Source organism: Esox lucius, chromosome 8 (genome assembly GCF_011004845.1).
Source record: "Esox lucius isolate fEsoLuc1 chromosome 8, fEsoLuc1.pri, whole genome shotgun sequence".
Taxonomy (NCBI): domain Eukaryota; kingdom Metazoa; phylum Chordata; class Actinopteri; order Esociformes; family Esocidae; genus Esox; species Esox lucius.
This window is the reverse complement of record NC_047576.1, coordinates 18,376,028-18,389,921: the sequence shown is the minus strand read 5'-3', so window position 1 is coordinate 18,389,921 and position 13,894 is coordinate 18,376,028. Positions and strand designations below refer to the sequence as shown.

The 13,894-nt window shown below is 37.2% G+C and overlaps 1 protein-coding gene across 1 annotated transcript; it reads right to left on the bottom strand.

Annotated features, from left to right (window-relative positions):
• Nucleotides 1–529: 529 nt before the first annotated feature.
• dmrta2 (DMRT-like family A2) lies at nt 530–3,505 on the bottom strand. Its single transcript, XM_010897801.2, has 2 exons — nt 2,638–3,505; nt 530–2,294 (listed from the first exon to the last, which is right to left on the bottom strand). Exons 1-2 carry the CDS (start codon nt 3,077–3,079, stop codon nt 1,447–1,449), a joined length of 1,290 nt encoding a protein of 429 aa, XP_010896103.1. The 5' UTR covers nt 3,080–3,505; the 3' UTR covers nt 530–1,446.
• Nucleotides 3,506–13,894: the final 10,389 nt, after the last annotated feature.

Genomic DNA, 13,894 nt, shown 5'->3' with positions numbered 1-13,894 from the left:
AAAGTTGTTTTTGCATGGATTATGACAAATGTATTATATTGTTTAACCAGTATACATTGATAAATAATGGTTTAAATTAATTAATAGAATTCCTTGAGGCAAGCCAGTTTATTTAAGTTCTTCTAACACAAAAGCGGCCTGACGTGCAGGGTTTCAGATTCCATTTGTTATTTGGACGGAACACAATCAAACATTAGCCTAAACATTAATTCGCTTTCCCCGGTCAAAAAGTTTTGGACTAGGTTTATAGCAATAGAGAGAGCATAAGCTTAAAAATATAAGTGTATAATGGGGAAAAACAATAATCCAACGAGATGACATGACAGAAATTATGAATAATATTTATTTATAATAAGTGTTTTATTATAATGACTGCCATTTATAGCCTAATTGTAGGTTTGTAGATATAGTAGGTTTGATCATAATCGTTGGCCCAATAATAATAATCGAATAACGGTCTAATAAACGTAATAATAATTCAAGCAATCCAAACGTGTGGGTGTGTCAATTCGTAAATAACTGACAGTCATTTTTTATAAAATAACATTTATTTCCAGCAATTTCACATGACGGTACAGTTCTTGACAGACGAGCAATGGACTTGCTCAGCACAAATAAATCCAATAGAGAAGTATTGTTTTAGCTGATAAATGCTGGATAAAATACACACAATTATAATATAATCATCTTATATAATCAAATGCAATATACACTGTAGGCTACGGTTGGAGAGAAGTCAGAAAAGATTTGTAAAACATCATTCGTTCCGATTGTAATGTTCAGTCCGAATTTAAGACACATTAATAATAACTTAACACACCCGAATTATACCTCGTTTGTTGGATGTAGGTTGCTAATTAAGATTGACCAATAATTCGTTATTACGTATAATTGTACGTTTCCTTCCAGTAAAAAAAATGTATAACTCAAATGTTAAGGTAACTGCAGTGACAAACGCACCAGGATCATCCAACAACCCAGACAAAAAAGGGGGTTATATCCCTTTTTTCAATCTCACAATTTACAGGAATCACATCTAAGTTAGAATGTGTATGTGTCCATATACGCACTCCAAAATTATGAGACTGCATATACATTAAAGGGTGATAAACTGTTTGCCTGTCTGAGTTTTTTGTGGGGTGGGGGGATTGCTACCTCTTTAGTGAGGTAACAAGCTATGATTGGCATTGATGGTACAGAATAATAAGCTATCTCTGAGTAAACAAAGGTGTGTTTATTTAAGTGAGGTTGTTTTGTCGTGCCATTTTAGGCAAGCAAACCTAATAAAAGCAGGGCATTATGTACAGGAGTAGCTATCGCGGTACTGATCTCTCAAGAACACTCAACACTTGTGACAACAAATACATCGTCCCTCTCTAAATGTGTCCACTTGAATCATAGTTCCAAAACAACTGAGCTAATGACACAATGCATCAAAGCGCTGTCTCACGGTTTGTCAGGGGTATTGTTGACGAGAGGCCCATACAGCCCATTGGTGTAGCCCTGGTCCTTGTGCAGGAGTGTCCTGTCTCGTATGAGGTCACTGAATGCGTAGTCCATGGGCGGCCTGAAGCCTAGAGTTGGCATTAACCCCGTGGTGGAGTAGGGTGTCATGAAGGTGAGCCCTCTGCTGTGGGCCGAGTAAGCTAGTCGCAAGGGGTTTAGTCCCAGATGAGTGCTTAGGGGGTAGGTGCTAGGATCCGCGCCAAAGTGTGGCCCATTTGGCTGTAGAGGGGAGAAGGCGGAACGGTTGCTCAGCGTCATGGCACCCGGTAACATGGGCCTTGGAGTGGAGGAGAGGGGCGGCTGTGTGCTCTGGAGCATCCGTTCCGCTGTCCACGTCTCCTGGGGGGCCTTTGCTTGTCCACTGTTGTTCAGAATTTGTTCGATGGCCTGCACCACGTCTTTCCCGCAGCCCTGTAGAACCAGTTCCAGAACACTGCGCTTGTGGCTTGGGAACACTCTGGTCAATATGTCGATGGGATTCATTTGTCTTGCAGCGGCAGATGACGGGGATGGTTCTTGTTCATCTTTGTCGGTCTCCGATCCCGAATCAGAGCCGATGGGGCTAATCGAACCGGGAGTATCTTCTCCGTCTTTCAGAGCCTTGGAGACTGGGGAGCTGATGAATGACTCTCCGTCTCCATTCTCAGAGCCCGAGCCATGACGTGCGTCTGGGGAGGAGATGCCTGGTTCGCTGTCAGTGGAAACTGATTTACCCACGGTTTGCTGCTGGTTCACTGATCCCGACAATTGGGATTTGGGAAACAATTCATACTTCTGCATGCTGGATTCTGGAAAATAAAACCAGTGGATGAGTCAAAATTAAAGATGCGCTGAATCGGCTTGATTTTAGAGATACCAAGCTAATCACTGTCACTTCAAAGTTTCGTAGGTCAATTGGTAATTTGTGCTATAACAATTTGCAGAACATCACACACTTTACCTCTAATGATCCTTTACAATTAGTTTACCCTTAAGGGCACCAATACAAAAATCACAATATTGACTCATAAAACAACCTGACATAGGTTCAAACATCAACAAGTATATAGGCAGATCCGTGTTAGTGAATAGGACACCGAGAATAAATATATATATATATATATATATATATATATATATATATCAACTCACCTGAGGTACTTTCGTTACCGAAGACCTCATAATTCTGACGAGGTGGAATGATGCCATTGGCGGCGGCCAGAGCAAGCCCTTCTGCTGTCCCGTACAGGAGCTGTAACTCCCGGGCTTCGTTCTCTTCCTGTGCCTGTTGTCGACGTAGAGCCACTTGTGCGGCCATTACGCGCTGTCTCTCGGCAATAAGCGTGCATTTGGCGCACATGCAGTCCTTCCATCGGCAGTAGCGTTTATGGCCCTTAAGTGCAGATACCACGCCATGATTTCTGCACCGGGCACACTTCGGGGTGCGAGGATACTTTTCTGTTGCTCGATGGAGTAGCATCGGACCCCGCAGGAGGCTACTGGCCATGGAGACCGGGATGTTGACAGATGCTCCGGCTCCCGGGTGGACCTGAGATCCCGATGGCGCCGTGGAGAGCTCTGGTCTCAGATCCATGCCCTGTAGTTGACCAATAGCTTCTATCAATTGGAAAAATTTACGTGACGATAAAGCCTAGCGAGGCTTGTATTAATGCGGGGGAGTAGGACGTTGAACCGTTCACACAAGTTGAACAGTTGTCAACATCTCTGCACAACCTCTGAAATAATATTCTACTGGTGTTTTCCGTCCATTGACGAGAACGGTGCGTATAGCCTTCACCAAGAAAATGTATCTGTTGTCAACTGCTGTCAACTTGCATGAGCAATCTACAAAAACACAGTGAAACAATCTATACCGAAAAAGGCAATTAATAAACGAAGAAAAATCCGAGTGCCTTGTAGAAATCAGTGTTCTTAAATCAGTTTCATCAAAAGAAGCGGAGATGGCTATACTCGCACTAGCGAGCGACACTAACTTACTCAAGAGATTGCCACTAGATACAGATCCCCTCTCTCTATTGTTGCTCCTACGTTTTCATTAGACAAATTTGACAACAATGTGGCGCCTGTCATTGGCCAAAGGGGCAAGGTGCAATCTGATTGGCCTGTTCCTTTTTCAACTGTGTCCACCTGAGTTCTTTCTCAAATAACAAATGTTTAGAATGTGATGCGGATCCCACAGAGCTAAAATATATTTTTCTCATCGAATTTTTAAATTATGGGAAATAGCATGAGCGATTCGAAACATAAAATTAAATGCAATTTTCTCCATAGTCATAGTGAGGCTATAATGTAAAATTGACATTGATTTACCTCAATCTTTTTTGTTTATGTTATATCATCACGTAGTTATCTTGCTTGTGAAAAAAAAACATTTATTGATACTTAAATTGTATTTAGGCCTAAATTATTTTATTGAGAAAAGTTATGAAACAGAATGTTGTTTCCGTCAACTTAAGGTAAGTGACATTTATATAATGATTAAAATAAATTAGTCTACAGTGTGTGAAAATATTTCTCACCCACAGGTCTTTGCAGTGCAACAGTTGGTATCATTTTGTGAATAAAAATACAAAATAACGACTTTATTAGATAAATAAAAATAATACAAGTATGTTGTTTTACTATAACAGTAGTCTAACATACAGCGCTAGTGTTTTCATTTTACAATAAAAAAAATATTGGAATTCACCAACAAAGCTACTAAATAAAATATCAACATGCCTGAATCTTTTTTATACTGAACTTATAGGCTGCATATAAGCTGTACCTAAATAAACAATTCACAAACGAACTCGTCATTTGAAGACTATATTTTTGCAGTGACATCTTTTGAAGATGTGTTAACATCTGAAAACATAATATACTTGGATATTGGTCTTTTACTTGGAAATATTTTTCAGGACAACCATTTTACAATAATTGCTGCTTGTCAAACTCCCCTTTGGTCAGCGGGCTATACGGTCCAGTGCGTACATACGCGCATCAACGCTTGGATAATATAAGCGGCACCAAAACAGGAAACATAACAGCTAAAAGGCCTAAGTTCGTAAATAGGCCTAGGAAATATTTTCCGTTAGCCAAATCAACGATTGAGGTATTCTACATTAAAATATCCTAGTTTCAGACTTAATCTTTATTACGAAACGAGCAGTCAACGTGCAAAAAGCAGCACAAATCATTGTTTGGGCTATACACAAATTAAGTGCTAATGATAACGCATTATATTTTTATGTTTAGTAGTTGCAGTAGGCCTACTACTACTAGTAGTAGTAGTAGTATTATACAGTTTCTGAAAATGTTCTCCAATGTTGCAATTAAAGATAACATTTCTAAACTAAATTCCAACGTGGTCTGTATAAAACTATTATTATTACTTTGTTTTATATTGTTCGCTGGACTGTTGACATTTTCCTATCAAGATACCAACATTTCTCATTTGTACTTTTAGACAATAAGGTCTTGTTGGAGGCTGGAGATGCTGTTGTCGACTGCTGTCACTCCAGGTAAACTCGGGATCTGATGGTGCCTTTTGGATTCACGCCTTCTTTGACACATCCTTATAATCAAATTGTGCACCTATGTGGGTATGGTTTATACATTGGATTAAACAACGTCATATATAGTTTTACATCCTAAATTTTCATGATCTTATCATCTGTGTAACTCGTATTTTGTACGAACTATTTCTAGGCGTCAAGCATATCAAGCCATTACCATGACGATCGATTAAATAATGTTAATATTTTAAAGCGTTTGATAAAATGTTGAAGTGGATCAATTCAATACAATTATTTCATTTATTTTTCATCATGTGTTATTTCATGATGGCCTGCAGAAAACTAAACATTATACATGTTCTCTCTACTAAGCTTTAGCATTACACATTATTGTATGTTTATATGTAATATATAAACTTAATTACAAAAGCATTAAATATGGTTAGTATTTAGGGTACCCATGTGTTTGTGTTTATTAGATATTTGTTGTTAATTTAATACATATCTTTATGTATCAACTTACTTTGTTCAGGATCCTCACGGTTTATATAACATATTAGGGCACATCATAATTTCTTAAACTCAAATAGACTACTTATTAATTGGGCAATTCACCAGTACCGAGATTATTACATTGAATGTCAAAAAATGTAGGTTAATGTCGTCTCTATTAGGTAGCCTAATTAAAGGTGCAGATAACAGCAGCGGGGAAACAGATGGCATTTGCTTACTGTGATTTAGTAGGTAAACAATGAGCAGTGAGCCGCAGGTCCCCATGCTGAAAACGCAGCGCCTAAAAGGGCGCGGAGCAGAGTGGAACATGCACCTCTGTGGTGATCAAAAAAATATATATTTATAATATGCTCTGGGTTATAGAAGTAAACCACAGTTTTTGGTTTGGTAAATTGTTTTGAAATTAACAGTCCTATCATGTAAATATAAACCGACATCTGTCAGAATAAAATGTATATTGTATCCCATGTAACCAAGGATTGAAAGGTTTGCTGGATCGGTATTTGATGTTTGCATCAGTCCTTATTCAAAATTATAAATTGAATAGTTTGAACTCTGAATGCTTATTGGTTTGGGTGAATGCTTGGTATAAGACCCAGACCACTGTATGGCTGTGACATCACTTCACCTTTTACTGATCTAATTAGTAACCCATTGATAACAGCAAAAATGTAACTCAGAGGTTTCTGGTATATTGGTAATATTCCCCAGCTAAGGGCTGTATCCCTCTCCGATGAATCCACAACCAATAATTTCTAACTTCACACTTAAACTATTCACTTCACCACTACCAAAGCACCCCCTGACCTTCACATTGCCTCCACCATGCTCAACAGATGGCGTCAAGCCCTCCTCCAGCATCTTTGGTCTGTGTTTCACAAATGTACTTCTATGTTATCTGAGCACCTCAAACTTAGATGTGTCTGTCCATAACACTTTTTCCCAGTCTTCTTCTCTCCAGTGTCTGTGTTCTTTTGCCCATCTTAATCTTTTTTTTTTTTTAATTGGCTCCTCTGAGATATGGCTTTTTCTTTGCCACTCTGCCTAGAAGGCCCGCATCCCAGAGTCACCTCTTTGCTGTGGATGTTGAGACTGGTGTTTTGTGGGTATTATTTAATGAAGCTGCCAGTTGAGGACCTGTGATAGCTTCTGTTTCTCAAACTAGACATTTTAATGTATTTTTCCACTTGCTCGGTTGTGCACTGGGACCTCCAACTCAATTATATTGGTTAGAGTCAGTTTGCGCTGTTCTGTGAAGGGAGTAGCGCACAACGTTATACAAGACTTTCAGTTACTTGTCAGTTTTTCTCATTGAATAGCTCTCATTTCTCAGAACAAGAATAGGCTGATAAGTTTCAGAAGAAGGTTTTTTGTTTCTGTCCATTATTAGCCTGTAATCAAACTCACAATTGCTAATGCTCAAGGCCATTTTTATTGCTTGTTTAATCAGCACAACACTTTTCAGCTGTGCTAACAATTGCAAAAGGGTTTTCTAATGATCAATTAGTCTTTTATGAAAGTCTTGGATTAGGAAACACAACGTGCCATGGGAACACAGGACTGATGGTTGCTTATAATGGGCCTCTGTACACCAACATATATATTCTATTTCCAGCTATAATAGTCATTTACAACATTAACAATGTTCACACTGTATTTCTGATCAATTTGATGTTATTTTAATGGACTAAAACATTTCTAAGTGACCCCAAACGTTTGAATGGTTTTGTATGTCTTCTGAACATTTCAGGGTAGATTTGGCTTAATGTAAATGGGGCAGGGTGAAATAATCTTTCAAAAAGAGGTGAGGGGGGCTGTGGTAACAATACAAATGTAGATGTAGGCTAGAATACAAAAAGTTGTGACAGCAATTTTATTTGAATAACATTTCTGCAAAATGTAAATACAATTATAGATTTATATTTGCAATGACAACCCCTCATGCTCACAAAGCTGTGTGATAAGTTGAAAACGTGCACACTGTTCCTTGCCCTTTCAGAATATAATTTACTGCATTAGGCAAACTGGGCTAGACAGTTGGCTAGCTTGCTTGTTTGGTTTGTTATACATTTAGTTATTTTCATGAACTGAAGTTTAATCTCAGTAGAACAACAAAAGTCCATAGTCACAGGGTTTCAAAACATTTGAGAATATCAAAAATGTGTGCAGATAATTTTCAGGCCGCTACTAAGCAAAAGCTAACTTGAGCCACCCAACATTTGATTATAATTTATTTTTATTTGACACATTAAATAGTGTTAGTTATTGGACAAAGACCCAAACAAAGCGTCATTTCATAGATACAGTGTTTTGTGGACCAACAGACTGAAGATTGACTCATAGAAAGTAGCATGCTAACAATGTTGCAGAGGCTTGGGGACAATTCTAAATGTTCCAGTGCAGCACATGAAGTTGAAAATGTCACATCAAAAGCTAGCTAGCTAACTAGCTGTTGCAGAGATAAACCTTCACACCTGCAGCGTCAATGCGCTCGTGTACACCGGAAGTAAATGTATATTGGAATGTTGCGCTAGCCTTCCATCGTTGCATTGCTGAGCGTATTTTGTGTTGTACTACTTGAATTACAAAACATATCCAGGAATGCATATACAAGTTTGAGGATTGAGTCCTTGTTTACACCTACAGAGTCAAGCCTCAAATCTTACAGTAAGTACTGTCGCTAGGGGCAGTAGTACATGCATTTAGATGTTAATCTGGGATGGTGAGCGATTGTAAACGCCACTGAATCAGAATCCAATGCTTTTGAGTTTGTCGGAATTGATAAAACGTGCTTACTTTGGTGTTAACTACAGTATAACTATTATCCTCTTAAACTTTACCCTAAACTACTTTCATTGACGATTTACTTGTGGAATCCCTGGAGAGACATAAGAGTAATGACGACATAAAAGGTGGTCAACCAACATCCAACACAGAGTTCGTTCCCTTGGTCTATGCAAAACCCTACAAAATTGTTGTAAACAGCTGTTTTATAGTCTAGACTGGCTCTTAGCAGTATAAAGAAATGCCCAAAATTTGAGGCTTGAAATAACGTATTTCTCGTGTGATTGTTTTGAAGTTTAGGTTAAAGTTTAAGAGGATAATCATTTTACTGTAGTTATCTCTTGAAGTTTGTTTTGACAATAACATTGAAGGCTCAAAGTAGGCTACGTGGAAGCGATAAAAACAGCTTTCACTGCTAGTAAAAAACAGACTTCATGGCTAGTATGTTAGCCCTCTCAAGCTAGCTCAAACTAGGTCCTCAGTTTTATGGGATATTGTTGACAGTAGTGAATTGTGGATAATTTATTAGATATGAGAATCGGTTTAATATATTTTTTTAAAACACGTTTTTAAAGTTTAAGCTAACCAGGTGGTGACAACTAAGGCGTAGTAGACACTTGTTTAAAACAGTAGCATGCTTTGGTAAGTTAACTAATTTTACAGAACCTTAATGTATTAAACTTTTTGGTTATTACATTTGGTTAATAGTAGGCAATCCTATAAGCATGTGGTTTAAGTCTAAAATAAAATGGGCTGAAACATGGAACAACATCTAGAGAAGCATCAAGCAGGCCTATATTACCATAAAATATTATAATCTGGATTCTCTCATGGTTTCCAATTAAATGCTGAAGCGCAATTAAAAGTGACTGTGGACATTTAAGAAGTTCAACATTCTTTGAACAGTTCATTAGGCCTATGCATCAAAAGCCGAACCGAGGCTTTTATTTCTTTAAGAAAGGATACAAATGACGGGTTTTACACCTTTTTACATGGCCACAAAAGGAATGCTTGACCCAACATATGTAGCAGCATGCTTCTGCTCCCGCTGCACCCTGGAGAGGTATTATAGCGACCTCATTCGCTGTTTTACCACGGCTGGACCCGGATTGCCTCCTGGGGTCTACGACTGAAATCACATGCAGGTCGTTCTTGCATTATGGGGGTATTTGTACAGGGCATTTCGGAAATAATTAATAAATGTACTTGACTAATTGAAATATAGTTTAAGAATATGGTATCTTATTATGGTAACAATTGTGCATGGGTGGTTTACCCTAAGTGAGACATTTTAGGTGTTCCTAAATTAGGACTTTTTTTAAATCGATGGCACACAATTCTTCAGAAATGATTTACTATATCTAGATTATCTAAATTGATTTACACCAACACACAATATAAACACTGACCAATGGAAGATATGACATATCCTACTAAAAGGGCGTGATTCCTACCCACTTTGCATTCATTTCTTGAATCACTTTGTGGCAAATGCTTTGTAAAAATACTTTTATATATTAATTCATTTTTTTAATAGCTCTCCCCCGGATAATCTTTAATTATGAATATGGAAACACCAATAGCAGAAAACCTAGAAAATAATTGTATTGATTTATACAGATTGAATACATTTGTCCACTCTTGCTTTCAGAAAAAAATCTCTAAATCTTAAGTCACCTCTACACTTCAATGAGACAAGCCATTTTCTATTCCCCAATTTTAACAATGTATAGAAATAGCCTATATGTTTTGTAGCATTTTCGCTTATTAGACAACTGTAATATTTAAATACAACCTTAACAAAACAAAAAACGTGATGTTTAAAAAGATGTTACAAAGCCAAGGTACAGCCTTAACCACCGCAATTCAAGAATGACCCATAGTCTTTTGCAATTGACACAGGTTGGAGTAGCTGTTACACGAGGGTATTTGCCTACGTAAGCGGCACAGTGTTTGGGAATACCAAACAAGTGCGTGTATACGCTTCATCTGCTCACGGAGTGCTCATTATGTTGTTAACCTCTATGGCTCTTCCTTTGACGATGGAGATGAAGAGAATGGTGGCATTTTCCCAATTATTGAGAGTAGTTCCAGAAGAAACGCTTGAGCTCTTTCCTCACCCTTGAGGCACTGCACAGCACGCATTTCCAAGAAGGGATAACACCAACATTGCGTATATTAAGTTCTCACTGACAAACATTTTACTTACCTCTGAGTGCGGGCAGGCAACCTCTAAAGTCACACGGACTTTAATAGACTAGACGTTTATTTTGCCCTTATGGCTGGTTGGCACTGCAGAGGAAACGGGCTATCGTTCTTCAGTCTTAAGGATATAAATCTGTTTCATTCAATACATGTATCAAACAGATTTTCTTAGCGCTACATCCACCAACACAAATAGGACAGTGCGCTTAATATCAACATAATTATTGACGCTAATACAGTTCTCTTTCATTATTTAAAAAAATATCTGGTATATTTTCTCACCTTAAAATATATAATGATAAAGGCAGTATTAAGACAACTCTAAGCTCATTTTTAATTAAGAACAACCAAATAATACAATAAAATTTTCACCAAACTTTTCATACATATGGAATTGCATAACATGTTTATATAAAGTAATTACATTTACATTCCATTTTGCACTTTTATTTTGACTTGATTATCTAACATTTTCCCATCAAACTGACCTTTAGAGAATCTTTGGTGAATCTATATATTTTGAACTAGTTTGTTTAATAAAAACATTGAGAAAGATTATGTGAAGAGTGTATGGTGATACTGTGATCAGACTCGAACGCACAACTCCAAGAGTCATGCTCTTGCAAACTGAGTCAAAGGACCATTACTATACATATAGTAAGGACCGTACAGTACATTATTACAATACAGGTGGGTGATGTCTGAATGCCATGAGCGTTAACCATCCTTATTCAGTGTTGGATTCATCATGCCAAACGGTTTATACCCAGGTGGATGAACAATTAGGGTATTTGTTGCGATGTCAGTGAGAACCGAAGGACACATTCATAGGACACGTTTTATGCAAACTACTGTGTAACAAATCTTTTTAATTTCTTTCGTTTATTGCAGTCCCGATATGGTAATAGCCTATTATAATACTTTTGATCAATAATAGAATAAAAACAATATAAACATTTAAAGAACCATATTATACCATGTACCTTGCATTTTTTGTATATTGAGAGGTTAAAACAGCTACATTGAGAAAATATCAAAAGTTTGTGTTTTTGTGATTAAAACGATGTACTAAATTTCGCAGTAAATATATATTTTGAACAATTGGTTGTGTTTAAAGATTGTCTGTAAACAACTTAACTGTAAGGGTTTGAATGCATTACATATGTGATTTTATATTCACTACGTATTTATATAGTAGACTTAATACAATTACATTCAACTAATGTAATATACAGCTATTCTGCGCAACCAGTTTTTACAAGTCAACAGTTTTAGTAGTAGTGTGTATACGTGTGCGCGAGCGTTTGTGTGTTAGATCCGCACAGCCAATTAAAATGCAGACTCTATCCTTCCACATCTGCCTCTTTTGCAAACGAATGGCACAGAAAAGAAGGTAGCCCATGAATGGTCGTTCATTGAGATCACAGATGGAGTATGGGTTTTTGCTAGAAATTTGAGAAACACCATTGTCCCCAATCAAAACTCAATGTGTTCGCCTACAATGGTCTGGGCTTTGAGCTCTACAGATTCAATTGGCCTTGTTTTTTAAACTTGAAGTGTTCAGTACAAAGACTGGCCCCCTAAATGTCACAACCGCGCTGGTTCCAAGTGTGGCTCTCCTCAACATGGTGTTTAAAAGAAAAAGAACACAATTATGAAGCAATAATTACTCTGCTTCACTTAGCACGCCACTACTCCTATTCAAAACCCTTTAGCCCTGTTTAATGCGTCAGACCTATTCCAGATCATTCAAATGCCACAAGTTCATTTTCTCCCTTTTAAAAAAAAAAGCCTATAAATGGATTTCTGAATCTTTAAATAAATGAATGTTCCATTTATTTGCAATTTTAGTCAGCTCAATTAAAACGTTTGTTTAATCCACACAACAGTCAAATAAGCGTTTAGTTCACTGAGCCTAAAAGAAAACACTCACCTGTAGTGGTTATAGTCAAGTCGCGGACTTTCATAATAACCAGGCCTACGTTACAGGTCATTCGGAAAGTATTCAGACCCTTTGACCTCATTCACATTTTAATACGTTACTGGGTTTTTTGATATATTGAAGTTAAAATGTGAAGAAAGTTAAGTGTCCAAATAATAACCGGTCATGTTAGGCTGCTACAGGATGTAAAGCAACAATACTCTTCTAGTAAAGTTCTAGTAATAGCTAAAATGCAAAGGTGTAAAAGTATTTGTCTGTATTCACCAGGTGAGGGAAGTTTCTAATTAAGACCTAAATCACCAGGTAAATGGAGTTCATTTAGGAGCCCAACGCGGAGTTTTGCTATAGTGTGTAGAAAATTGTGTCCAAACGGTATCAAGTTTCTGTGTATTTGTCACTTATAGCCTACCGTTTTTCCCGCAATTGACCACCGCGTGGTAGATCTGGAATATGCGGGTATAAATTCAAACGCTATGGAAATTATTATGCAAACTAACATAAGTCTAGTTTTTTATTCTCTCTCATAATGTAAACAAGCCCTTAATTTGGAACTTACCTCACCTGGTGAAAACAGCCAAGTACTGGTCAACACTAGGGAAGTACTTTTACTTTGTACCTTTTACACTTCTGCTTAAAACGCTCTAGTTTCTCATGAAGCCAGTTATTGGGGAATCAGACAGATATGGGCAGCATGGTTGGCTATTCATACCGTGATAAATCGCAAGCAGGAAAATGGAACATCAAGTCTTACATTATTAGGCTAATGGAATAATTGCTTCTTTAAATGTTTTCTTGGCATCATATAAGATCTTGTGATGGAGCCTGTGGGGTTGCATTAAAAACGGAATCAAAAAAGAACGTGGACTGATTTAGAAAGCCACCTACAGTCCATATAAACTATGAAACGATAATCGGGAAATCATTATTTTAAACGTAGGCTACTGTTTCTGATTCAAAGTTTGTACATCGTCTGGTTGCAAATATAAATAATCTAAAAAAGTTACATTTGGTTAACAAAACCACAATTACAGTCAGCGTTAAATATTGACCTACCAGGAGGAGATTGCAATAAAAAAACATTCGAACATGTTATTTTTGTCTATTGCCTAGCAAACATTTAATGTCGAACTCAAATGTTTAATTTTAACTAAATAAACATGTCTAAACAAAATTTATCTCGAGTAAAATTAACGATCAACAATAATAAAATGATAACTCTTAATTTCCATTGTGGTGTTCGTCACTATGTTGTGCTGTTCAGCTACATGTGTTTGATATTTCAGCTAGGCTAAATTATACTTTTTCAACATTGACATAAAATAACTATTTTAACTAATAACTTATCTATTTTGGGGAATGAACATTAATTATACTTGAGGTATACAATACGTCATTGATTAGAAAAGCTGTCCCCTAATCTTATTGACGCTTTTGATGACCCATCCTC

Bases quoted from the DNA above. Each gene is read 5' to 3' on its own strand.
- dmrta2 (XM_010897801.2), bottom strand. From the start codon at position 3,079: ATGGATCTGAGACCAGAGCTCTCCACGGCGCCATCGGGATCTCAGGTC. The intron at 2,295-2,637 runs GTGAGTTGATAT...TTTATTTTCCAG, and splicing joins CGGTAACGAAAGTACCTCAG to AATCCAGCATGCAGAAGTAT.